The 26,901-nt window shown below is 58.9% G+C and overlaps 1 protein-coding gene and 1 pseudogene across 1 annotated transcript; both read left to right on the top strand.

Annotated features, from left to right (window-relative positions):
• Nucleotides 1–101: 101 nt before the first annotated feature.
• Nucleotides 102–17,620, top strand: NPTXR (neuronal pentraxin receptor). Its single transcript, XM_036019641.1, has 5 exons — nt 102–1,040; nt 11,683–11,911; nt 12,886–13,133; nt 14,682–14,861; nt 15,196–17,620. Exons 1-5 carry the CDS (start codon nt 456–458, stop codon nt 15,418–15,420), a joined length of 1,467 nt encoding a protein of 488 aa, XP_035875534.1. The 5' UTR covers nt 102–455; the 3' UTR covers nt 15,421–17,620.
• LOC114513366 lies at nt 6,191–6,561 on the top strand (annotated as a pseudogene).
• Nucleotides 17,621–26,901: the final 9,281 nt, after the last annotated feature.

Genomic DNA, 26,901 nt, shown 5'->3' with positions numbered 1-26,901 from the left:
ACTGGAGGGGTGGGATGGGGGTCACTAAGAGGTCCCCCCGCATGGCCTTCGAGTCGCCACCCTCTGTGACCCAGGCAGGATAAAGCTCTCAGTGACGCCACGTGCCTCTCGCCGCATCCCGGGCGGAGCCCCCACCTCTGCGCCCGGCGCGGAACGGGTGCGGGGCTGGGCCAGGGCCGGCCCGGGGGAGCTGGCGGGGCGGGGCCGCCGCGTCTGCTCCCCCTCCCCGCCTGCCCGCAGCCTTCCCCTCCTCGCGACGCCCGGGCTCACAACGGTGGCAGCAGCGGCCGCGGCAACATCTCCAGCTCCTGCTCCCGCTCTTCCCGCTCCAGCCCGCTCCGCCCCGCGCTCCCGGGCCCCGCGCCCCGACTCCGCCGCTGCGCCTGCCGGGGGCCTCGGGAGCCCCCGCCGCCCGCCTCACGCTGAAGTTCCTGGCGGTGCTGCTGGCCGCGGGCATGCTGGCGTTCCTCGGTGCCGTCATCTGCATCATCGCCAGCGTGCCCCTGGCGGCCAGCCGGGCGCGGGCGCTGCCCGGAGGCGCCGACAACGCCTCGGCCGCCTCAGGTGCTGCTGCCGCGTCCCCGGGCCCGCAGCGCAGCCTGAGCGCCCTGCACGGCGCGGGCAGCTCGGCCGGGCCCCCAGCGCTGCCCGGGGCGCCTGCGGCCAGCGCGCACCCGCTGCCGCCCGTGCCCCTCTTCAGCCGCTTCCTGTGCACGCCGCTGGCCGCCGCCTGCCCGTCGGGGGGCGAGCAGGGGGACGCGGCGCTGGGCGAGCGCGAGGAGCTGCTGCTCCTGCAGAGCACGGCCGACCGGCTGCGCCAGACGGCGCTGCAGCAGGAGGCGCGCATCCGCGCCGACCAGGACACCATCCGCGAGCTCACCGGCAAGCTGGGCCGCTGCGAGAGCGGCCTGCCGCGCGGCCTCCAGGACGCCGGGCCCCGCCGCGACACCATGGCCGACGGGCCCTGGGAGTCGCCCGCGCTCATCGTGGAGCTGGAGGACGCCGTGCGTGCCCTCCGGGACCGCATCGACCGCATCGAGGTGAGCGCCACGCCCCACGCCACGCGTCGTCGGGGGCAGGCCGGGGTGGGAGGGGCCGCTCGAGGGCTTTTGGGGGTCCGGCCACCACTGCGGCGCGGAGGGACTCTGGGGGGAGCCCCGCGTGTATCTGTCTGATCCGTGGATCTCCCATCTATGTAAAGGGGATGATGGCTCCTTCCTCGCAGGCTAGAAGGGAGAATTCCGTTGGGCGTGCGGGCCGGAGGCTGGTACGGTGTCCGAGGCGCGGGAAAGGCTGCCCGCGATCAGTTCTCCCCAGGCACCAGCGGAAGCCTCGGCTTCCGTGTCTGTACAGTGGGTACATCGGTGCCCGTTTGTAGTGAGGACTGACTGACTAACGTGTAGGTGTGTGAACACGTGTGGCACGAATTAGGGTCTCAGGAAACGTCCGTGCGCCCCCTTCTTTCACACGTCCGTCTGCACAGGGGCCCCCGCCCCCGCTCGCTTCCTGTGGTCAGGGGATGGGATGCGCTGTCCCGGCGACTCCGAGTCCCTTTTGGCTCCTGCCGAGAAGCAGGGAACAGAGTGTCCCATAAGCCAAGCCGGTGGTGCTCCTCACCGCCTCCCACCGCCGTGCCCCCCACCTGGGCTGTAGCGCGGACCTGGGCAGGAGCCCAGCTGGCGCCCTCCCAGCCAGGACACCTGGAAGCCGGTAGCTCTGGGTGGGGACTGAGAGGAGAACCGGGTTCCGCCCAGGGCTCCTCCTCCGGCCCCCACCCACCTTTCCACACGCTCCTGGCTCCAGCTAGGAGTCAGTGACAAGGGGTCTGACCCAGCGGTCCACTCTTGGCGGCCATGGGCTCCTGGGCCGGCGATTTCTCCTTTGACATTCCCAGACCCCCACCCGCCTGTTTAGGGTCCCCAGGAGGGGAGCTGGACGGACTAGGAAGAACAGGCATCGGGGAGACACTGACCAGCCCCAGCCATTGACAATTTCCAGATTGCAGGGGAAGGTATGAGCAACTAAATCGGATCTGTGAAAGGAAGGGGGAGGAAGAGGCCTCCCCCCTTTCTACCTGCCCCCAACCCGAGTGCGGCTGGCAAAGGCGGGGAGAGGACAGAGGCTGGAAGGAAGAAAATGCAGGGACCCCACCCCCACCCCGGGTTCTCTCCGCGAGATCTCTGGCTCAGCAGCGCCGGCGGTGCGTGGAAGGCTGGCCCAGCCCGGGGTCCAGTGACCCTTCAGCAAGCCTGCGCTGGGGTCAGCCCCCACTGCACAGGGTGTGCGTCACCGCCCTGCCAGGGCGCAGTCGCAGACCACCCTCTCAGCCTTCACCCTCCCAAAGCTGAGCCCCGGAGGCAGGAGGAAAACCCTGGGGGTCTTGTCTGCCAGGCCAGCCCTCCCTTCCCCACTCCAGCTCTCCGGGATTTCTAGGACGGGGAGTCGAGAGCAGGACAAAATAACAATAAATGCTGCCCGGCGGCAGCGGAAGGGAGTCGGTCCCCTCCCCTGTGAAATGGGGACAATAGCAGCGCCCGCCTCACCGGGGTGTTGGGAGCATGAAGCGAGTGGATCTTCGTGAAGGACCCAGAACAGTGTGCCTGGCCGAGGTGTGCTCGGTCAGTCTGGGTGATGGCTATTTTCATCACTAAGCTATAGCATTGCTCATTATTTATTTATTTATTTATTTATGCCCTCCCCTGGGGACATTTTTTCATTGCTTTTTGGAGAGAGAGGGAGGGGGAGAGGAAAGGAGAAAGAGAAACATCGATGCAAGAGAGAAGCATCGATTGGTTGTCTCCTGTACGCGCCCAGGCTGAGGACAGAACCCACAACCTAAGGCTGTGTGCCCTGACTGGGAATTGAACCCACGACCTTTCGGTTATGGGATGATGCTCCAACCCTCTGAGCCACACCATCCAGGGCACTCATTTTTGAAATAGCCAAAAATAAAGATGGGAGCAATTAGCCAAAAATAAAGATGGGAGCGACCTATCCGTTCAGGAATAAATTTTATTAATGTTTAAAAAAAAGATTTGGTTTTCAGAACACTTCCTTTTGCCTGCCCTAGCCCCCGCCCCCACACCCAGCTGGTGCCTGTGGTTCTTCCCGTGTCTGGGGCTGGCAGGGCTGGGCTCGCCCTGGCCCGGTTCCTCCAGCACCTGCGCACTTGGCAAGGTGGGCTCTCCTCCGCTTAGCCCGCTGGGGTTGGGGCTATCCTGGCAGCTGGGATCTGGCACCAAGTTTGCCTCTCCGGTTGGGGGAGTTCTGGCTTCCCTACGCACGCCCCTCCTGCCTTCTGCGTGCAGTGCGCACGGGGAGAGGAAGGCAGGGCCGCCTGCCCACCAGACCTTTCCGAGCCTGGCCGCAGCCGGAGCCAGTGTCTCTGGGGTCTTTGGGAGGAGCTGGGGTCTGGGTCCCCAAAGACATCGGGTCAGACTGTTGGTCTCAGTGGGAAGGACTCCATCCGCCCATCAGACACCGTCCGGTTCTCTGTTCTCTTCTCATCCGAAGTCCTCGGAGGGATGCTCCCCCACGTTCAGGGTCTGCCTTCTCTCTGCACATCTCTCTCCCCGACATTGGTGCCGGCGTTGAGGAACTGAACGGAACGCGCCAGTCCTGGTCTCGCTGGACACCCCCCCGCCCCACATCAGACCCCATTGGTCATTCCCCCCTACGGGTCTCCAAGTGCCTGGCTCCCGGACGCCCCCACCCCCAGCCCCCCCTCCCACTTTCCTGCCCCCTTTCGGGGTCCTCCACCCGCAGCCCTTGCCCCTCTCCTGGCCCCCTCTGACTCGCCCTGGGTGAGCTCGGCCACATCCTGAGGTTTCCATCTCCCCTTCCTCAGCGGTGCTCCAGCCCAGCCACACCTCCAGCCCAGGTTTCTCTCCTGAGCCCCAGACCAGTGGACCCGACTGCTCCCTGAGCCCCGCCCCCACCCCCCCAGGCGTCCCACCAGCCCCCTGCCCTCCTCATGTCCCAGCCTGAACTCAGGCCCCTGCCTCTCCAGTGTGCTCGGAGGAGCCCTGCCTGGTTCCACCCCCTTCCACTCAGCTGCACCTCTCCGTGGGTACTTGCACGGCCTCTCACTGGTTTCTCGTCCCCAGCACACTCTCCCACCCACCCTGCTCCCGCCAGCCCCGGGGATGGTCCTTGAGGCCACCATGGGGGCTCCCCTGTGGTGCAGCCCCTCAGCCTGCTTCCAGGCGGCTGTTTGGGATCTGGCCCATCTCCCAGGCCCTTCTCGCCTTGGCCTTGGTACCCCCCGGCATATCCATCCTCATCACTTAAGAGTGTTCTGAGGGCCCCTCCTCCCAGAGACCCTCCCTGGTCACACTGTCTACTTCCTGCCCCACCCACACTCCCGCAGCCCTCAGCACCTCCCTGCCCGCCCTCACCTGGCACATTTCTGCGTCACCTCTCCCCCGCCGGGGAGCACCCCCCCGCGCCGGGCCCACCCACCGCCCAAGGGGGCCGAAGTCACGCTGGCCCAGCCTGTCCCTCCAGCCCTCGAGTCGGGGGCCATGTTTGAGGGCTGAGGAAACATCGTCCCCCTCTCTACTTTTATTTGTGCTGTCATTGCTGTTGCTGTTCACTGGAAAAAAAGTCCAAAGTTCTTTTGGGGTGGGAAATCACATTTGACTCCACCCCTTTATTCGTTTTGCCGAAAGGACCCTTTCGGTCCTTTATCCAAACGTAGACGCAGTCCCTGAGCCGAGACCTGGTTCACTGCTGGTGATTAGTCTGCTGACCGCTGCCCTATCTGGAGCCACAGCACGCTCCGCCCTCTCAGCCCCGCGAGCATCTCTGGCTGATGGAGATGGAGGCTGTTTCTAATTTTTGTTCTTCTCGATGTTCATTGCAGGATCAATTTCTTGCAGATAGTTGGGCTTTTTTTCTCTCTCTCTCTTTAAGTCTGTTGAATTATTTCTTTAGGCCGAACTCCCAGGAGTGGTATTGCTGGGTCAGAGGATATTGACTTCTCGTGGCTGTGGCCCAGAGCCACTTTCCAGAGGGGTCAGACCATTCATGTGGCAACCGGCCATGTACGTGTATATTCCGGTGCCCCATTTTTGCGCTAATTTATCTGTAAAATGAAACCTCAGGATGGATTTCAGCAGTAATTCTTTGACATAAACCACCTCCTTCGCCCAGCCTCGCAAGGTGGCCGCCTCCTTCCGTCTTGGAGCGGGAGCCACAGTGAGGAGCCCCTGGTGGCGGTCACAGAAGACCCTGCACTCACAGCAATTACACTCCCACCGAGCACTTGCCGTGCATCAGACGCTGTACGTTCTCACTTAATCCTCATCAAGTCTGCAGGAGGGAGGTCCTTGTCTCTCCCCGTTCCCCAGTTGAAAAAAAACAAGGTTCAAAGAGGTTAAGAACCTGGCCCAGCGTCACACAGCAGTGGCATCAGGATTTGACCCTGTTGGTGTCTGGCTCCAGAGTACTTGTTTTTTGTTATTCACTCTACACCCATCTGGAGGAGCCAGACCTCAGCCACCTCCAGGAGAGTGAGAAAGACAGGGGAGGGCAGGGGCTACTGCTGCATGGCGTCCCGAGCCATTGCTGCCTCCACGCACGCAGAGCGTGAGGGTGAGGGCCAGTCCTCAGAGGCCCGTCCAGCTGGCTGGCTGGCACGGTCATCAGGAGGGTCCCGTGGGAGCCTCACTGACAGCAATAACAACACGGAGAAGTAACGTTCCTGAGGCTCTTACTGCATGTGTATTAGCTGAGTCAGTCTTCAGCCCTGTTCAGTGGGGCCAGGGGTGTCCGACCTGTGGCCCATCACAAAATCCTAAATTTACTTAAAATGTTATGAGATTTGTGTGTGTGTGTGTGTGTGTAATTACACATCGCAATGTATTGAATGTGTGGCCCAAGACAACTCCTCTTCTTCCGGTGTGGCCCAGAGACGCCAGAAGGTTGGACCCCCCCTGACTGGTGGGCTGCACACTCACAGAGAAGGAAGGGGGGGGGCTCCAGAGTCTGTGGGAACCAGGGCTGGGGGGCCGGGCGCTCCCCGAACACTTTTCAGCTGGAGACAGTCTCAGTGGGGTGGGGGGAGGGCAAGCGGCATGAAGTTGAGTTCTTTTTGCTTGCGATTTCAGGCTAATCGCTGCTCCTCTTTGGGCCTCGGTTTTTCTGTCTTTAAAATGGGCTTTCCGTGCTGTTAGCGCTCCCCGCAAACATGGTGAACATTCCTAAAACCCTCCAGCCTTTTGGTAAGAAGTGTGGCGAGCACCAACCCCACCAAGTGACACAGTACAAGGAGGGCAAGGCTTCTCCATACGCGCGGGGGGAGCGGCCTTAGGGCGGGAAGCAGAGTGACCATGGAGGGCAGGCTAAGCCAATTTTCCAGAAAAAGGCTAAAACTACAAAGAAGGTTGTGCTGAGGCTTGAAGGGGCTGAGCCCAGCTGCACACCTCAGAGAGCTCTGGCTGTTCGGAGAGGCGAGCCTGCCGAGCTGGGAGGAGATAAGGAGAGAAAGGGCCAGGCGATCCAGTTCTAAGCTTCGTGTTTTGTTTTATTATGTGACAATAAAACCATGAGGATATGTTCCAAAAAAATGGGGGGGAAGGAGGGGCGGAGTTTGGTCCAGGCCCTTTGGTCTCTAAATTATGAGTTCTCGGGCCGGTGCCCCCTGACTAGGACTCGTGGGGTGGGGGGTACATATGTGTGCAGCCCCAAACTTTTGTTCACCCGCCCCCAGACCTCCCAGTTACCTGCAGATAAACGCCGTGACTTAGAGAATCCACTGGCACCTTTTCTAAAGTCGTCTGGTTGCTTTTCCTTTTTTCTTATGTCGCTGCCCCTTCTGGAAGTTTCTGTTCTGTGGGGGCTGGCTCCCCTGACCCTGCCTCTTTGTCCATGAAGGGGGCCAGCAGAGTGTGGCCAGAGAGGGTCTGCCCACCGGCCTTCTGTTTGAGAACATGGAACCTCAGTGCCCGCCCGCCACCTGCAGGCCCCGCTGGCCTCTCGCCCTGTGGCTGCCCCCCGCCATCTGGGTGCAGCACCACACGGGGGAGCCCGTAACCCCTACTCCTGCCGGGGCGGCTCCTTCGTTCTAGCGAGAAACCTGGGGCTTTAAGTCCCAGCTCTGCCACCTGCTTGCTGTGACCTTAAAAAATGTCTCCTCTCTGATCCTCGGTTTCCCCATCTGTCAAATGGGAGGGGTGGGCAGGACCCCCCCTGCTGTGTCATTCCCCCCGGGAGGCCTTCACTGAGGAGGAGACCAGCGGCTCCCAGCCGGGCAGGCGCGGCGGCACGGAGGGTGGGACCTTCCCTGTGGGACTTCCTGTTTTTTTTTCCCAAGTCTATCTTACATTCAAGATGTGTAAGAGCTCACATATCTGACTTGAGAAAGACACAAATCTTAAGTGCACAGCTCGGTGAAAATGTATGTAGGCAGATGGCCAGAAAGCAGCGCACCCAGACCAAGAATCAGAACGTCTCCAGTGCCCCGGAAGTCTCCTTTGTGGCCCCCCAAATCCATTCTGCCCCCAAAGCTTCCCCGATTCTGCTCGTCACCACAGACCAGCTTTGCGGTGTTTGAGCTTCGTTCAGACCGACTCAGGCGCTGCACGCCTTGCGGCTGGGGTTTCCCCTGTGTCCGACCCTCGATGGGGGCGGGGCCCCGGGCCTCCGCTGCTCGCAGTGCCACGTGAGCGGTGCGGATGCGCCGTCTCTGACTTGCCCGCCCCTCTTACGGGTGGACACGTGGGTTGTTCTGGTTTGGGGTTAGAAAGCTGCCTGAACGTTCACGGTGGGAGATTTGGTGGCCGTGAGCACCCCCTTTCTCCCGGCTGCGTCCCCAGGAGCCGGCTGCCTCGGCCCGGGAAGAGGCACGGACTCAGCGCTAGGAGGCGCTGCGGAGCACTGTCCCGGAGTGGCAGCGAGCGTGCGCACACCCACCCGCCTGCGTGGGGATCTCGCCCGTGCTGGTACGGTCATTTTTAAAACGCTCCTCGTTCTGGTGGGTGTGTAGTGCGCACTCATGGTGCTTTCATTTGAATTTCTCTGATGACTCATGAAATCGAGCCTCTCCTCCGTTCTTTGGCCATTCCGCGAAGTCCCTGCCTGTGGGAGGTGGCACGGAGTCAGGAGTGGGCGATCCTCAGTGAGTGAAAGGAAAGTGGGGTTTCTGTCCCCAGGACAGACTTGGGCACGTGATCCCCACCGAATTCTGGGGACAGGGGTTGCAGCAACCGACCCAAAGTGGAAGCACTTACACATGTACCCCCCAGACACCCCTCATTGGACTTCCAGGGAAACTAAGGTTCAGAGAGGCAGAGTGACTTGCTCAAGGCCACACAGCACAGCAGAAGCGGAGCACAGACCGCAGCCAGGACCATCTGTTAAAATGGGCTGAGGGGAGGGGCCTCAGCCTTTGCTGCAGATTCCCGCCAGGGCCCAGGAGGTGTGTGGGCAGGCAGGGCCTGAGAGGGAATTCTGTGGCCTTCTCAACGTGCTAGCTTGGCGCGGGGGCTACTTGGAGGGAGAGGCGAGGGTCCCTGGGGCTGGGGTGTCCTATCGCTTTCCTCTGGGGCCTCAGAGCCACCTCAGTCCCAGCCCCATCGCCCACCCACAAGAGGGTTGCCACTGTCCTGCATCTGCGCTTGCCTCTCCAGGCTTGTTGTCTTCGTGCTTTTACAAACATGGGATCTGGCTTTGAATCTTTGCAGCTTTATTTTAATGGTCTCTCACTGTTCTTCTGTAACTTGCTTTTTTCCTCAATATAGTGATTAAACAAAAAAGATTTGTGATTGCAGATGCAGAAGCATTGGTCCCTTCAGGAGACATTTGGGTATATTATTGATGATAATTACTGATGCTTACCTAGCATTTCATGTGCCACCTCTGCTCTCAGGGCATTCCGTCTATTAACTCATTTAATCCTCACTACCATGTGATGAGATATTATTATTATTATTATTATTACTGATGGGGAAACTGAGGCACAGCAGCTCTTCATGACAAAGTCCTGGGCTGGTGGAGCAAGCATGCCAAGCCGGGGCAGACTCACAGAGGACTTCAGGGATGACCGGGTGGGGGGATGAGGAGACCTGGCCCCTACCGCTGCCGCCCCAGGAGCTGGGCCCGTGCTGTCCCGGGCAGGGGGGCGCTGTGCAGAGGCTGGGACCCTGTCCCCGAAGCCAGCACCATCCCTCTGCTCCCTGAAGGAAAGGAGCAGTCCCCACCGGGGGAGGAGGTGGTTGGATCCTCCCCACTCCTCCAGCCCCTGAGCTGCCCTGCATGGGCAGGTCCTTCCTGTCCAGTCCCTCTGCAGAGCTGCCCCGAAGCACCCTCCGACACAGACCACCAGACCCTCCCTGCCCTCTCGTGGCCACCGGAACCTTTGAGAGCTGCGGGCTCTCGGGGCAGGCGGAGTAGCCAGCACGGCGCCCCCTTGGCAGATGGGCACACTGACAGCTGGGGAGAACAGAGGAATGGAAAGAGGCTCTGGCATCTGAAGGGCCTGGGCTGGGGTCCCGGCTTTGTCCCTTCGCAGCCATGGGACCTTCAGCAGGTGTCTTCACATCTCCGAGCCTCGGTCCCCTCATCTGGAAAGTGGGCTTCCCTCCTCCCGGGTGCTGGGAGGGGCTGGGAGGTGTTTGCCTCCTCCCTGCAGGGCTGGCTCGCCCTGTGCGGCCACGAGGACGGCCGCCGCGTGCAGTCGGGCACTGATGGGCCCAGCACGTCGGCTCTGAGCCGGACGCAAACCCTGGGCTCTGCGTCCAGACTCCAAACGCTCACACAGCACGTCCCGCCCTGGGCACGTCCCAGCACGACACCCGGTGGGTTCTGAGCCCCCACTTTCCTGCCTCATCAGGACCTGAGCGGGGCTGAGGGCTTCATCCTCTCCCCCACCGTCTTGGGCTAGGGGCCCACTTGGCACCAGGCCGGGAGCCCACGCGGCACCGCCCGCACCCGCAGCAGATGGGGAAGTGAGGGGGGCAGTCGTGTTCCTCTGATTTAGACGCTGGGTGGGGAGGGGGCCGCACACGATCCGGTGAGCCCACCTCCTCCCCGGCCTTCCTGTTGGCGGCAGAGCCGGTGGCTCTGACAAAAGAACAGCTTGTGCACCCACCTCCGTCGCCTGCACGCTTTCTCCCTGCAACGGCGTCTGTGTAAACAGCGCCCCACGTCCCGTTCCCTCCTGGCAGGTCTGGCTCCCTCCGCGGGAGGAGGACGCTCTGCTAGAGGCAGGAGGCTTTGGCTCCAGAGGCGTCAGCTTTGCCCAGCCCCAGCGTAGAAAATTCAGAAGGGTCTGCCTCGGTTTCCTCGTCTGTAAAACGGGGACACTAAGAGGGCCAACAGAACCGAGTGAGGGGCTGCGAGGGTCCACGAGCAAATGCATGCCGAGCGAGCGCCAAGGGTGGGCCTGGCACGCTCATTCAGAGGCGCGCCCCTCACAACGAGTGTGGCGCAGTGGAAGGAGGGAAACTGAGGACCCCCAGCCGCAGCCCTCCCAGCACCAGGCGGGAATGGCGGGAATGCACTCCACGAGCCCGCGTCTCCGGCCAAGGTTTCCTGGCAGTCCAGCCACCGAGAACGCAGTGCGTGGCTGGCCCTGTCCCTCCGCGGGCCCTCTGTGGTCAAGAGAGGGCTCTGGAGGTAGCAGCTGCCTGTCAGCCGGTGTGTTACAGTCCACATTCCACTTTTACAGCCCGGGGGGCCTTTACTTCCATACATCTACCCTGGGGGTGGGCGGAGCAGGGTCAGCGGGCCCTTTTTACAGGAGGGGGAGCCGAGGCATTGGGTTTAGTCAGCACCAGAGTCTAAATTCCTAGGACCCTGGGGAGTGGGGAGAAGCCTTCCAGACAGTGAAGGTTAGTATAACGGGGGTCAAAGTGAGCCCACCCGCCCCCATCTCGGGGTGGCGTGGCAGAACAGAGTACCGGTCCCTCCAGCTCCTCGGCCCCAGACAGTGATTGTGGTAACCAGGCTGTGCTCATTGGCATTTACTGCTGAATCAATGCCCCCCCCTCAACCTTCTAAATGGGTACAGTGGCCTGCACTGCATGTGAGCAGCCCGGGGTTCAGAGAGGTAGAGGCATTTGCTCAGGGTCACACAGCAGGTTGGCTCTCCAGCTGGATCTGAACCCTGGGCTGTCTGACTCCAGAATCCGTGATCTTCCCCACACACCGCCCTGGATGGCAGGCCTGGAGCGCTCTCCCAGGAGCCCCTGGGTCTGCCTGGTACCCAGACAGAGCCCTGCCCTGTCACAGAGAAGCTTGGTGAGTGGGTGAGTGGAGACTAACACAGCCCAGTGCACACCCCTCTGGTTACGGGGGGTCAGCGGTGGCCGTGAACTCTGACTGCATATTAGAACCCCCGGGAGCTTTTCCCGGAGCCCCACCGCCAGTCCCCCCGCCCCACCACTGGCTGAGATGTCCTGCAGGCAGGAGCCAGGGCTCTGCGCTGGCCAGCCCACACTTGCCTGACCTCGGCCGGTTGGGCTGGATTTGAACCCTGAGCTGTCTGACTGTGTGATCTGAAGAAGTTCTGCCAGACACCCAGTCTGCTGCCTGGAGCTGCTGTAGGTGGCTTCATTCTGCACATGGGGAAGCTGAGGCTCCCCAAGGGTCACTCAGCAGAGGTGGTGGGGTCTCCGAGCCCTGCGTCCCTTCCCTCCCTCCCTCCGAGGGACCTCACACGCCCTGTCCTCTCCCCTTAAGCAGCAGGAGCTCCCAGCCCGAGTGAACTTCTCAGCCGCCCCCGCCCCGGCGCCCGCGGTGCCCACCGCCCTGCACTCCAAGATGGATGAACTGGAGGGGCAGCTGCTGGCCAAGGTGCTGGCCCTGGAGAAGGAGCGCGTGGCCCTCAGTCACAGCAACCACCGCCAGCGGCAGGAGGTGGAGAAGGAGCTGGGCGCCCTGCATGACCGCGTCGCTGAACTGGAGCACGGTGGGTCCTGGGCCCCGCAGGGGGCGGAGCAGGGGAGGCCTGGGACCCCGGGCGGGTCCTCAGGGTGGCAGACTCACTGGGAAAGCATTTTCATGCTCTCCGGAGGCTAAAGATAGGCCGGCGGGGAGGAGGCTGTGAAACACGAGAGGGCGGGTGCAGTTGGTGGCTATTTTATCATCATTATCCCTATTTTCTAACACATCGTGCATCGGGGGTGGGCTGAGGACTCGACACAGCAGCCGGCTCACTCCTCCCAAACCACCAGGGGATGGTGCCGCTGTGGTGCCCACTTCACAGAAGAGGAGACTGGCACTCAGGGGGGGTCCAGGGACATGCCCAAGGCCACACAGCCAGTCAGGAGTGGGTCTAGACTTCAGACCGGGTCTGACTCCAGAGTCCGTGCATCTAACCACCCCGCAAAATAGCACCTGCAATGAATCAGAATTCTGTCATTTGTTTAGAACTTGGGCCCGGCACTGCCAGGGGGGTCAGGGACACACGAGGCAATGGCCAGTGAACGGCTGTGGCCATCAGGAGACCTAGCCACCTGGCTGTCGTGGATTTGCCCTGTGACTTTGGGTATTTGCTTCCTCTCCCCGGGCCTCATGTTCCTCATCTCATGAGCCCTCAGGCACTTTTCACCTTCGAAACCTTGTGAGGATCACCCTTAAGAGGCTTATGGACAAGTTGGGGTGCCAGGGAAAACCATGAGCAATTGGCTGGGACCAGCTTAGATATCAGACAGGAGTTCTGGAGAAAGAAATCCAGGAGGCTTCCTGGAGGAGGGAGGCCTCTCCAACAGCAGAGGTGGAGAGTGAATTTTGGAGTGAAGACTCTGTAGCAGGGGCACAGCTGAAGGGGGGCGTAGCAGGTCCTAGGGACTAGCAGCCCCCATTCTGAAGTGTGCCCTACCCACCCTGGCCTCCCCAGGGTCCACTGACTCCCCCTGGTTCCACTTTGCCCGCCCCCTTCAGGGTCCTCGGCCTACAGCCCCCCCGACGCCTTCAAGATCAGCATCCCCATCCGCAACAACTACATGTACGCCCGCGTGCGCAAGGCGCTGCCCGAGCTCTACGCCTTCACCGTCTGCGTGTGGCTGCGGTCCAGGTCGGGTGGCACTGGCCAGGGGACCCCCTTCTCCTACTCGGTGCCGGGGCAGGCCAATGAGATTGTGCTGCTGGAGGCGGGCCACGACCCCATGGAGCTGCTGATCAATGACAAGGTCAGTGGGAGCTGGAGAGATGGGGGGCGGGGTCACCCTTCCAGGAACACCACCCTGTGCTGGTCCCCACGTGTGGGGGCCCTTTCCATTCCCCTGCCCACACGCCGCGCCAGGCTGGGGTCTGGAAACCACAGTGACAAGCCAGACCTGGGGCCGGCTGAGGAGGGGCTTGTGTCCACGAGAGGCTGGAAGTGTGGCGCTCCGTTTACAGGGGAGGCGTGTGAGGCTCCCAGAAAGTCTGTGACTTCCCCAAGGGCCTACCTGTGGAGAGGCACCTCCCAAAACCCACTGAAAACCTGCTCAGCAGGAGGTGCCTCTTCCGGGTGCCCTGGAAGAGGAGGAAGGAGATGGGCCCAGGGGGCGATGAATGTTTTCTGCCACCCAGTGGGTCCTGAGAAGACCCAGGAAGGTGGACTGCATCTAGATCCCGCTAACCCTGTTCCCCTCGCACGCTCCCGGGCTGCCATCCTTGGCCCCGCCCACTGTCCGCGCTCAGTTCAGATTCAGCACCCTGGACAGGACACAGCGAACCGATCCCGGGAACCTTTGGAGTCCCAGCGCAGACCTGCGAGGCTGCCCGCAGTTCCCCTTGCATTCGCCCCCGCCCTGCTCCCCACGCACGTGGTTCGCCTTGCAGCGGACGGTCCGGGTCCATTGTCGTCCAGACGTGCTTAGTCTCCACGTCTCCTGTTTCCACAGCCCCCCTTCCTCGGGGCCTTCATCACCTCTGTGCTGCCCGAGTGGGCCCGGGGTTATTTTGTCCCCGAAGCCCTTCCCTCCCGTGCAGACTCAGCTCGTGCTTGCAGCTAGGACCAGGTGCATATCCCCAGCGCCCAGAACAAGGCCTGACACCAAGTAGGCTTCAGAGAATGCTGCATTGTTATATCGTGATCTCAGGGAGCAGGCGATGAAAGAGCCCGTTGGGAGCTCCAAATCCATGGGCAGCAAGTGCCCTTCCTCTGACCAGCAAACGCTAACCAATCAGCAGCAGCTTCGGGAGATTCTAAGGCCGAGTCCGGGCTCATGACTGATTGATCAGCTGAGTCTGCCTTGGGCAGCCGAGGCGGAGGTGGCTGCACATTTGCCGTCCTCTGCCTGATGAGGAAGCCGAGGCCAGGGAGGAAAGTGCAGCCTCCCCTGGCCCCACGGGGGGTCGGGTGGCAGAGCCAGGGCCGGAGGCCAGTGCCCGGCCTGAGTCCAGGGCCTGCTCCGCCACTGCCGGTACCTCTCCAGCCGGCTGTGTGCCGGGCACCGAGTGAGGTGCTCAGGGGAAGGTAGGACTGGAGCCTCGGCTCCCACCCCACGTGATCTGACCGGCCTGTTAGTGACTAAACTACCTGGAGACAGAGAAAACCAAAGCGGCGCTGACTAGTCCCTGCGATCTGAGCGAAGCTGCTGGTCAGGTCGGACAAAGGGGAGAGAGTGGTGGGGAAGGCGCTGGGCTGGGAGGAAGGGGAGGGCTGAGCCTGGGGTCGGGTCCCCCTCTCCCCACTGCTCCAGCCTCAGGTCCTGTGACCTCTGACCCGGAGCTGGGGAATCTGTGTCCAGGTGTGCCAGCTGCCCCTGAGCCTGAAGGACAACGGCTGGCACCACATCTGCATCGCCTGGACCACGCGGGACGGCCTGTGGTCCGCCTACCAGGATGGGGAGCTGCGGGGCTCCGGTGAGAACCTGGCTGCCTGGCACCCTATCAAGCCTCATGGGATCCTTATTCTGGGCCAAGAGCAGGTACGGCTCAGGGATGTCGGCGCTTGAGCCCCAAGTGGATATCCCACCGCCCCCCGGGGCCCCTTGAGGAGGAAGGGCTAGGCGGAGGGACCCTGAAAGTGCAGCAGTGATCACTCAGTCTGACCCGGCCATTCTGCAGATGGCGGAGACCTTGCCCAAGGAGCTGCAGCCTCAGGGGTGGGGCCAGAACTGTGGGGGCGGGGCTAGAACCGTGGGGGCGGGGCTTCAGCTAGGTATGGGAGTTGGGGATCCCTGACTCTCTGAGTCTGCCTGCCTCTCTGTTCTGCTCTCTCACTCCATGTCTCTCTCCTTTTTCTCTGCTCTCTTTGCCCAGGATACCCTGGGAGGCCGGTTTGATGCCACTCAGGCCTTTGTGGGTGACATTGCCCAGTTTAACCTGTGGGACCACGCCCTGACACCCGCCCAGGTCCTGGGCATTGCCAACTGCACTGCGCCGCTGCTGGGCAATGTCCTACCCTGGGGAGACAAGCTGGTGGAGGCTTTCGGGGGTGCAACGAAGGCCGCCTTCGATGTCTGCAAGGGGAGGGCTAAGGCATGAGGGGCCACCTCCTCCAGGGCCCCTCCCTTGACTGCCAATCTGGGGATCTTCCAGGAGGCGGGGCACCTTCCCCCTCAGCCTACCCACACACTGGCCTCCCCTCCCGCTCCCCTCCTGGCCACGCCTCTCATTTCCCAAGCCCCCCTAACCCACAGCTCCAGAATGCCCTGCCCCTGTGATGGCTGTCCCCTGACCCCACCTGGATGGGGACAGGCAGCTCAAGTCAACAGGCCAGGCCTGGGCTGGGGAGCAGTGCCCATGGCTCTGCCCACCGTCCTGGCATTACTCCCCAGCCATCTCCTACCCCCGCCACGCCCCACCAGCCACATCTGATTCTGCCGATGCCAACAGCATCCCCGTGGGGCTGCATATGAGAGAGCACCCACTATCTCAGTAGCAGGGAGGGCATCCACCCCCTGCCCCCCATGGGCCTTCCTCTTCGGGGCCGCAGCAGGCTGCAGAGCAGTCCCTCCTGCAGAGAAGGGGATGTCGGGGACATAGGAGACCCAGATGCATCCCTCCACCATCTTCCCACCAGCTGACAGTCAAGGGTAGTGGGATCTTGATGGACCCTCCCCCCACACAGCCCCCACCCACCCACCCCCACATCTCTCTTCCTCCTCTTTCCTCGTTTCTCTGTGTGCAGTAGGTTGAGTGCTGGTTCCCTGCCCGTCCCAACCCCACCTCAGTTTCCAGGACATTTCCTCCCGAGCTCTGGCCTGGAGGGTTAGGGACCAAGACCCCACCCACAGCTGTGTCCACTGCTGGCATGGTCATTTCTCCCGCTTTGTGGCCAGGACAGAACCTGGGCCACTCCGGCCTGAGCTGGAAGCGGCATGAGGCAGAGGCTCTGAGCCCCAGGGGACCCCCACCACCTGCCCCTCGACATGGCCCTGCAGCGTCTGAGGAAGGAAGGAGGAAGCTGAGTGAGCAGGGAGAAGCATGGAGTGGCGTGCAGAGTGCTGCATGCGAAGGAGCAGCCCTGGTCCTAGCCAGCTCTGCTGTGTGGCCTTCTCCAAGTCCCTGCCCTCTCTGGGCTAGCCTTCCTCCTTTGTGAGAAAACGTGAGATGGCCTGTGATTTCAGGTGGATCGGGTGCGGCAAGCCTGACGACTCCCCTGATGACCGAAGGGCAGGCATTATAGGGACAGGTCCTGGGACTGGGCAGCACGGGGATCTGGCTAGACAAGGGTCAGGGTCAGCAGCTGGCTCCAGAGGGTCAGAGGAGAGGGCCAAGAGCAAGGCAGACAACCTCATGTGCAGATTATAAAAAGCAGCTCTTCTGGATATCCCCCAGCCTGGGACTGTTGCCTGAGCGTGTCTCTACGGGCCAGTGGCTTCCCGTCCCCTCCCCAGAGTCCTCACCAGCTTCCCCGAGAGGACAGAAGAATGTCAGAGCTGAGAAAGCCACGCAGTCTGATCCCTCCTTGTGCAGATAGGGAAGAGCTCAGAGAGGGCAAGCGACTTGCACAGGATCACCCAGCACCATGGGCAGAGCAGGACTAGGACCCAGCGCCCTGACTCCCTCTTCAGTGCTCTTCCCCACACCCCATACTGCCTGCCCACGAGGGTCTGAGTGTGGCCTGCCCCTGGTGGATGGGCCTTTGAGAGATCAGAATGCTTTCCAAAATGACCACTGAATCATCTCCCTTTATGAAATACATCTTGGCATCCCCCACCCCCTGGGAGGCGTGATCCCGGGCACCCTGGCGGGAACGGAGAGCTGAGAACACAGGGGCCCCTTCGCTGGCAGCCACCGACCCCGTCTGGGCAGCTGCAAGCTCCCTAACTCAGTGGGCACCAGTGCATTTTGCCCCGTTTTGTCCCTGCCTCCGCGCCCCACTGCCACCTAGCCTGAGGCCGTGTAAGAGCCAGGGCAGCTGAAGCTTTTCTGAGACTGTGGCCTCCAGCCCCCCGGGTCCTTGCTTCTGCTTCAAGAGCACAAGCAGACCTTTCGGCACCTGGGGCCCAACTCCACTCAGGAGGACACGTAGCGGAAGGAGCCATGGCGCCACAGCCGAGATCTCAGTTGCCCTGGTAACAGCCAATGACAGCAGCCCTCGTGCTGGGTCAAGTGTCTCGTGGTGACATCCGCTGTTGCTGGGGTGATGGCGGTATTTGGAACTTAGATTCCAGGGACACTGGATGCTGGGTTTTGTTGGGTCTCTCTTTTTGTTTTTAAGGAAGCAGCTGTTGTGGAGGGCCTGGGGGCGAGAAAGGGTCTTAGGATAGAGGCAGCAGGGCATGCACGACTGCTTCAGCCCACCCAGAGAACGCCCCGTGTCCTTTATGGTCTGTCACGGTCGCGATGAGACACCCGATGCGCCCGGTCAGCCCCCCGGAGGGAACAGGAGGGAACAGGAGGTGCGGGGTGCTGCGGGCTCTGAGTCTGGGCCTGGAGGCACGTTTCTACCCCAGAAAACTGAAAGCTCCGTAGGCCCCGCCCCTTCACCCAGGGCCGCGGGGCTGCTGCCTGGGCTCCAGCTTCGCTCTGCAGCTGCTCCCAGGCGCAGCGGAGGAGGCGGGGGAAGAGGATCTAGAAGTGGGGCTCGATGGCGTCCCCCGGCCGCTCCCACACGGCGCTGCTGGCGCTGTGTCTGTTCCGTCCTCTGTACGGGTCCGGCGCTGTGCTGAGCGCCCCGCGGGCACCCTCTTGTCCGTCCGTCCTTCCTCCCAGGGCGGGGACTGTTCTCAGCCCCATCACACACGCGAGGACGCGGGAGCACGGAGAGGTTCAGTAACTTGCCCGCTGTCCATAGCCAGCCCAGCGTCCAAACCAAACGCAGGTCACTTGGAGAGCCCACCCTCGGCCCCAGGGGACAGCCGCTCCCACGCTCTGGAGTGGGGTTCGGGCGTCGTTGCCCCTGGTGGGTTTGGGCCTGAAGGGATGTGCCCAACGCTCTTCGCTGCCCCTCCGAGTTCGAGGCGGAGGAACGGAGGCCCGGCTTGGGCCGGCCCCAGGGCCAGGGTCCCGTGGGGGAGGCTGTTGGGGGGGGGGGTCTCAGTCCCTTCAGGGAGCACGTCCCTCTGCAGTGGGCCTCCCCCTCCACTGGCCGGAGATTCCAGCAGAGCTGAAAAGTGAACTGTCCCGCGAGAGCCCCACGCAGGGGAGGGGAGGGAACGTTCCTCGGCCTCCAGCCTCGGGCCAGGCCCCGCCCCAGGTGCTCCACAGCTCTCACCTGCCAGACTCCCCCGCCTCCGCGGCCGGTGCGCTGGGCCCCCGGCCACCCTCCCGCGGGGACCGGTCGCCCTGCCACACTTGTGCATGACCTCGGTCCACAGACTCGGACTGAAGGGCTCTTAGAGGGGGTCGGGGCCCTCATTTCACACGTGAGGACAGCGGGGCCCACGGAGGGCGAGCGGCCCTGGGGGCCACCCAGCCGGGGCACCGGGAGACCTGAACCCAGCTTTCCGGCGCTACAGGAAGTGCTCTCTCCACAACACGGTGGCCCCCCTCTCTCCAGCACTGGTCCCCCCTTTTCTGTTTCCCTGAACCCTTGCCCTGAACAAACTGGAGAAGGGGCCCCCTCCCAGAGATGGGATCATTTTCGTTACCTCCTTTGTCCCAGCTGCCAGCTACCCCGAACCCTCCCTCCCCCGTGACCCCTGACCTCTGACCCTGCTGCGTGGAGAAGAGGCGCACGTGGGCCCAGGCTGAGCCGTGAGCGAGCATGCCGAGCTGTCGGACACTGTGAAATTAGTGCACCCTCCTGGTGACCCGCCCCTCCCGTCCTCCTGGCCCAGTTTTGTACATAAAGTGACGTGAGATGCAGTGTATGTGTGTGTGTGCGTGTGTGTGTGATACATCACGGGTTTTTGTTACTTTTATGTTTTTGTAAATTTGAATGTTCAAAATAAATGTGATGTTTAACTCTGAGGCCCTTCTTGCAAGGCGGGGGCTACCCGGGGAGGGGGCGACGCCAGGCAGGAAGGAGGCAGCTACTTGGGGCGGGGCCGTGGGCAAAGACGGGAGGTGCCACCCGGCGTCCCCCAGCCTCCCCGAACCCCACCTGCCCCCTCACGACTTGCCCGGTTCTGCCAGGGCCCAGGTGCAGCCGTTCCTGCTCCCCAGGATTTACGCAGCAAGAATGACAAGTCCCACGTGGAGCGTGTCCCAGTTCTGGTAACTGGCCTCATTCCTGACGCCGCGTCCCACCTCGTGCCCCAGTTCTGGGGACCGGTCCCTGACTTGTTCCCGGAGACCCGGTCTGCCGCAGTCGCTTGCTGGACCCCCAGAGTGGCGCCTCCCTCGGAGGTCTGGGCAGGTGGGGGAGGGGCGAGGAAGTCAGCCCTGGTGTAGGTGTGCAAGGTCAGTCCAGAAGGTACCCAGCCATGTGTTATGAGAAACAGAGACATTTACTGAAGAAGATACAAGAAACGCTGTACAAAGGATAATGACACCTCAGTCTCCTTTCAAAGTAGACACCTTGGGACCTCACACAGTTCTCCCGTCAGCTGCCTGGTTGTATTTTCCTGAATCTCATCAACAGTCTGAAATCTCCTCCTTTTCAAAGGTGATTTTAGTTCCGGGAAAAAAAGCCAGAAGTCTCAGGGCACCAGATCTGGGCTGTAGGGAAGCTGAGTCACCTGGGTGATTTGCTGTTTTGTCAAAATCTCCGCACAAGACGTGATGCACGAGTGGGCACGTTGTTGTGATGAAGCTGCCAGTCACCAGTCGCCTGTAGCTGCGGCCTTCTGAATCACCTGAGTAGTTTCCACAGAGGAATGTTCAAGCCTAACATAAAATTTGACGCAGACTCATTTCTCTACTTGCTCAGTCATTTTGAATGTGACGGTCACACAGCGCACATGCTCAGTCACCACGTCTACCGCCCCCACTGACTAGTACAGTGAAGTCACTCTTGTTCACACATGCGCATTCCAGTCCATTCTCCTTGGCGGCCAGGTTACACTCATGTCACGCACACCATTCTCATTACCTTAACAGTGCTGGACTTTCTCCGGAAAGACCTCGCATTTCAACCCTTGCCCTCCCCATGGTCTCCCTGGACACCTCTGGCTCACTGGCCTCTAAACTGGACACCCCTGACTCTCCGACAGTCCCCTACACACCCCTCCAGCACCGCCCATCCCTGGAGGCCCTGATCAAGCCCCCAGCCTTGCCCGTCCACACCATTGGAGGGCGCAGCCTCCGCCCACACGCTCCACCATAGTGCCACCGGCCCTTGTCCTCGGCTGGCCCCCGTGAACTGCCTGGGGGCCAGTCAGCAGTCAGGGGGGACACACCAGCCAGACAAGCCTCCCCAGACTTTTCCGAAGCCTTCCGACTTTCAGCCAGACTGAATTCACCCCACGACGACCAGGGGGAACGCTGGAAGAGCCCCTCGAACAGGACAGCCGTGTTCGAGTTAGCTGAAGAGTCATGTGCTTTCTTCATTCTATTCCAAATGAACCCAGGTTTGTTTTTAAACATTGTTTTTAATTACTGACCACTGAGCACAGTTAAGCTTCGGGCCGCTATGCCTTGTTTATTCCCTCTCGCTCTGATTTACGTACAAACACCCTCTGTCCCCCTCAGCTGGCACTGTCCCCCCGCTTCTGGCCGTACCTGCACAGGCAAGCACCGATGCGGAGAAAGAAGCACAGGGCTCTGGTGCGTGCTGACCCTCGTGTCAGGTCCACGGCCAGGGGTCCCTGAGGGGCGCTTCTCCCTGCCCTGCAACCTTAGCACACTTTTCTGGGTGAGGGTTTGCTCTCCAAAATGACTAAAAACGCCCGCCTGGTTTTCCTCCCTCATCAGTGGCTCTCAGACCTCAGCCTGGACCACAATCACCTCCTTCAAGCGCCGATTGCCGGGCTCAGCCCTGGAGCTTCCGCGGCAGGAGGTCCGGGGTGGGGCCTGACCTTCTGTGTTTCCAGCGCGGCCACGGCGGTGCTGTGGCGGCTGGGCCGCCCTCTGAGCCTCACTGCTTCGCTCCCTGGGTGCTGCTTCTCAGGCTCCCTGCGGCCCCTCCCCATCTCCCTGGCCTCTGAGTCCTGCCGTTGCTCCGGGTGCAGTCCTGGGCCTGTCTCCTCATTCTCCCTGGATCTTCTCTCCCCAGGAAACCTCACCCAGGCCCTTGGCTCAAACCACATGACGACGTTCAAACACTGACCCCTCCTGGACCTTGCCCTGAACTCCACGTGGGCGTGTCCAGGTTGCCTAATGGGAGTCTCAGAAGGAACATATCCCAAACTCTGGCTCCCCCTCTACTGGGACCCCAGGTGTCCGCTTAAGAGGGGGACTCGCCATCTTCCAGTCGCTCAGATACGCACGTACCGTCACTGGCTTCGCGTGCGCTCCTGCCCATCTACCCGGTCCGTCACCTCGGACTCTGCCACGAGCGCAAACCTCCCACCTGCGCACTCCTCCCCACTCCTGCCGCCGCTCTGCTCCGAGCCTCCACCGTCTCCCAGTCAGAGGACTGCGCAGGCCTCTCGGAACACCCACGCTCCATGCAGCAGGCCGGACGACCGTGTTGCCATGAAAGAGTCGTTCCCTCCTGTAAAACTCTCCGCAGCTCTCCAGGACACGGAGGGGAAAGCCCCGTGTGACCTGGCCCCGGTCCGCCTCCCAGACCTCATGCACTAACTCGCTCTTTCCCCCTGCTGGGACCCCCTGGGACCCCCCAGGACCCCCCGGGACTCGCAGGCCTCTGTCTGTCCCTCGGGCAAATGCAAGGCTCAGGGGTTTCCCTGAGTTCTTCCCTGAGCCTGGAACGCACCGTCCCTCCGCTCTCAGAGACCGGCTCCTTCTTGTCACTCGGGCGTCAGCCTGACAAGCAAAAGTTCTGCCGACCCTCCCACCTTACAGCATGGCCTGGTCACTCTCTGCCATTCACCATGTCCTCTCGTGACCCCAGAACGGGGAACACAGCCCGTCCTCCTCGTCCAGGACCCAAACCTGTCGGGGTGGCCGCTCTAACAGCCTCTTCAATTCTCTCCGCAGCACACCCCTCTCTTTGACAGTAAACGTGCTTGCTTGCTTTTAACCCTAAGTCATTCAGCATGTCAGCTCCATGGCAGAAGGGACCGCATTCGCCTTTTTGGCCACTGTGTGTCTCCAGCACGCGGCACGGAGCAGGGCTGACTATGCATTTGCTGAATACTAACAACTGATACCTTTCGGGTACTGATTATGTGCCAGGCATTCCCTTGCTCTGATCCCTTGATGGACATATATTAGTTTAATTTAACCCTGTGAGGGTCACGTGTCCAAGGTCACGTGGCTGGCAAGTGGCAACACTGGGGTTTTAATCCGGCCCGACTCCAGAACAAGCGCTCAGATGCCTCACTGCGGCGTAGCCTGAGATTTCCAATCCCCCTTAGCCCTTCAGGGATGTCAAAACACGGGTTTGAGAAACAGCCCTGGCTGGTGTGGCTCAGTGGATGGAGCGCCGGCCTGGGAACCAAAGGGTCACCAGTTTGATTCCCGGTCAGGGGCACATGCACAGTTCGCAGGCCCGGTCCCCGGAGAGGGGCGCGCGAGGGAAATGAAGTCTGATGTAGGAGACTCCTGGTGCTGGCCCACTCTCCCACCGAGAAGACCTAGGAACACCGAACACCGTATTGAAAACACCCAGGGAAGCCGTCAGAGACACAGCGAGACAGCTGAGAACTGAGCAACCGAGACCCTGTGGAGAAGAGAAGCTGAGAGAGGGGAGCCTGACTTTGGGGCTCCGGTTTCCTCCCGAGGCACCTGTCTGCTCTCAGCACGTGTCTGAGTCGAGCACAGAGCAACAGCCGAGCAGCCGGTAACATGTTCAAGAAATTACATGGCGAAGAGAAGCCCAGAGTCCAGCTAGAAACTGAAGTTCAGGATAAGGGACTGGAGGTTGATGACCCCGGCTTCCGGTGGGACCCCAAAGGGTTACCGCCTTGGAGTTGGAAATGTTCCTCCAGAAACTGAATCCCAGCTTCCAAACCTGTTATTCATTGATGGAATTAAAGTGTCTGCCCTGCCCTGGCTGGTGTAGCTCAGTGGATTAAGCATGGGCTGCGAACCAAAGGGTCGCCGGTTCAATTCCCAGTCAGGGCACATGCCTGGGTTGTGGACCAGGTCCCAGGATCAGAGGGCCATGTGAGAGGCATCCACACATTGATGTTTTTCTCCCTCTCTTTCTCCCACCTTTTCCTTCTCTCTAAAAATGAATTTAAACAAACTTCAAAAAATTTTTTTAAATAAATAAATAAAGTGTCTGCCCTTGACTAATACCCTGCCAAAAGCAAAAGGAAATTCCCTCTGGAGGAAGATAATGACATCACTCAAACTCTCATTATATTTTTGGTACATGAGGTATGGCGAATGAAGAAATTATTAGACACGCCTGGGGCCAAAGCGGAATGACTGCAAACTATGAGGGAAAAAAAATGAAAGGCCAGTAGGCCTACACATGTGTTAAAACTGCACAGAAATAAATAAATATACACACATACACACCAATAAATAAACATACACACATACACACATACATAAGTCTGTGTGGGGAAATCCGAAAAACACAGTATGGACGTTGGTATCCTGGTTGTGACGCCACACTGGTGTTGCAGGCTGCCATCCCTGGGGGTAACTTGATAGAGAGCACATGAAGTTGATCTGCATTATTTCTTATAACTGAATGTGAACCTATGGTCATCTCAAAATTCAAAGTCAAATTTTAGAATGATCTTTGTAGGACATCCGTATGGTGGAGTTAAAAGACCCAAACTTAAAAATGATTATGGCTAGTATATTCAAGAATTTAGATGGCAAATGGAATTTCAACAGAACTGTAAACTATAAAAAATGATCAAGTGAAAGCTCTAAAACTGAAAAAAATACATTAACTGCACTTGTGAACTCAGTAAATAGGTTTAACAGCAGATTAGACATAGCTGGGGAATAAATTTATGAACTCCACTAGAGAGGTCAAGAGAAACGATCCAGAATAAAGAACAAGGGAAAAGAACAGAAAGTACAGGGAAAATGTAAGCTTCAGATTAATACACGACATAGTGGGAGGTCTAACGTGTGGAAGGAGCTCCAGAAGAAGGGAAGAGAGCAAAAAGGATGGAAATAATATTTGAATAAAAACTGAGAATTTTCCAAAAAACATTGAAAAACATTAAGTCACAGATTCAAGAATCTCAGGGAACTCCAGACACAAGAAATGCAAAAGAAACACACACACACACACACACACACACACACACACACAACTAGGACTTTGATAGTGAAACAGCTATAAATCAAAAAACAAACAAACAAACAAAAAACTCAAAAGGTGCCCTGGCTGGTGTGGCTCAGTGGAATGACTGCCAGCCTGTGAACCAAAGGGTCATGGGTTCAATTCCCAGTCAGGGCATATGCCTGGGTTGCAGACCATGTCCCCAGGTGGGGGTGCACAAGAGGCAAATCACACATTGTTGTTTCTCTCCCTCTCTTTCTCCCTCACTTCCCCTCTCTCTGAAAATAAGTAAAATATTTTTTAAAAGACTCAAAAGATCTCAAGGAAAAAGGAGGCATTGCTTTCCAAGCAGTGATGACAAGACGGACAGCTGACTTCTTTGTAAAAGCATAGAAGAAGGAAGATAATAGAATAACATCTTCAGAGTGCTGAAAGGAAACAACAGCCACCCTATAGATCCATATGCATTGAAAACACTGCAAAAATAAAGATGAGCCCTAACAGGTATGGCCCAGTTGGTTGGACATCATCCTGCAAAGCAAAAAGGTTACCAGTTCAATTCCCAGTCAGGTACATGCCCAGGCTGCGGGTTCGATCCCCAGTCAGGGCACATATGAGAGGCAACCAGTTGATGTTTCTCTCGCATATGAATGATTCTCTCCCTCTCTTTCTCCCTCCTTTCCTTTCTCTTTAAACATAAATAAATACAATATTTTTAAACAAAGATGTTTCAGACAAAGAAAAACCAGAATATTCATCATTCACAGTTTTTGTAACCAGCACAGCTTCTCCAAAGGAGAGAGAAGACCGTTGTGAAAGCAAGCATGGAAATCCCAGTGAAGAACAGCAGAAAGCGTAAATATGTGGGTGAAGCTAAGTTACCATTGATTAAAAAGACTAATAGCAATTATGTCTTGTGAGGTTTAAAATTCACAACAGCGACAGAATAGAAGGTCGGAAGAGGTGAATGCAGTTAAAATGCTCTAATGCTCCTGCTGGCCCTGGCAATAGTAAACGTATTAATAATTCACCAGGCTTTAATAAGTCTGGGATCAATGTGATATTTTTCTAAGGGAATCACTGAAAGGATTATAAAAGAATATGTAACTAACAAGCTCCTATAGGAGAAAAAACTAGAATAATAAAAATAATTCAAAAGAACACCAAAAAAAGAAAAAAAAAGAAAGAAAGAAAAAGGAACACAGGGTGAGATAAACAAACAATAGACAGGAAGTTAAGTCATTTAAACCTCAATTTAATGTAAGTGGGTAACTACATTCAATATAAAGAGACAAACATTTCAATTAAAATGTTGCTGTTGTCAACTGGATTTGAAAATCATTATATAGAAAGGTGAAATTTAAAGGATACAAAATACATACTATGCAAACACTAATTCAAGGAAAGTGTAGTCGTGCTTGGTTTAAAGTAGACTTTAAGACAAGAAGCACTGTTGAGATAAAAGGGGCATTTTATGATGACAGTCAGCTTCTCAGGAAGATGGAACAGTTATAAATGTGTGCACGTGTATTAACTCAGCTCCCTAATGCGTAAAGTAAACACAGAACCAAAACGGACAAACCCACAAACGAGGTGGGGTATTTCGACGCAGCTCTCTCAATACCTTACAGGGGTAACAGACACAGAATTTAGTATGAATATAGAAAATTCAGACAAAATGATTCACAAACTCAACCCGACACAGCAATTACAGAATAGACAGTCTTTTCAGCTACATGCAGGAAGCTCACCCACACCCACAGTGGTGGGTGGAAGGATGGCCCCCCCAAAGACCCCTCCATCCGGATCCCCGGGAGCCCGTGAACATGTCACATCACACGGCAGAGGGGCACGCTGTCGCAGAAGGGACCGAGAAGTACAGATCGGCAGTTACAGAACAGTCACGGGGCTGTGAAGAGCAGCCTGGGGATGTCGTCCATAATATTGTGACACTATGTGCGGGGCCAGGTGGGGACAGGTAATATCAGGGGGAACACTTTGTAGGTGAAATAAATGTCTAACCGCTACGCAGTACACCTGAAACTAATACAATATTGAACAGCAACTGTAATTGAAAAATTTAAAAAGTAAGTACGGGGTAAAAAAAGGTTGCTAATCGGAACAACCGTGAGATGAGGAGATGAACCTGGGTGGTGCGGACAGGCCCAAAGTGTAACCACGTGTCCTTGGACGCGGAGGAGGGAGGTGGAGGCGTCCCCGTCAGGGGAGGCCGGAAGTCTCGAGATGCGGGACGAGGGAGGGAGACGGTTTCCCCTGGAGCCTCCGGAGGGACAGAAGAATCCTGAGGGCACCTG

Source organism: Phyllostomus discolor, chromosome 2, assembly GCF_004126475.2.
Source record: "Phyllostomus discolor isolate MPI-MPIP mPhyDis1 chromosome 2, mPhyDis1.pri.v3, whole genome shotgun sequence".
In the NCBI taxonomy this organism is placed as follows: Eukaryota; Metazoa; Chordata; class Mammalia; order Chiroptera; family Phyllostomidae; genus Phyllostomus; species Phyllostomus discolor.
This window is presented reverse-complemented; position numbering and strand designations above follow the sequence as displayed.

Coding starts and splice junctions, on each gene's coding strand:
- NPTXR (XM_036019641.1), top strand. CDS start 456: ATGCTGGCGTTCCTCGGTGCCGTCATCTGCATCATCGCCAGCGTGCCC. Junction 11,912..12,885: donor CGTCGCTGAACTGGAGCACG/GTGGGTCCTGGG, acceptor CGCCCCCTTCAG/GGTCCTCGGCCTACAGCCCC. Junction 14,862..15,195: donor TTATTCTGGGCCAAGAGCAG/GTACGGCTCAGG, acceptor CTCTTTGCCCAG/GATACCCTGGGAGGCCGGTT.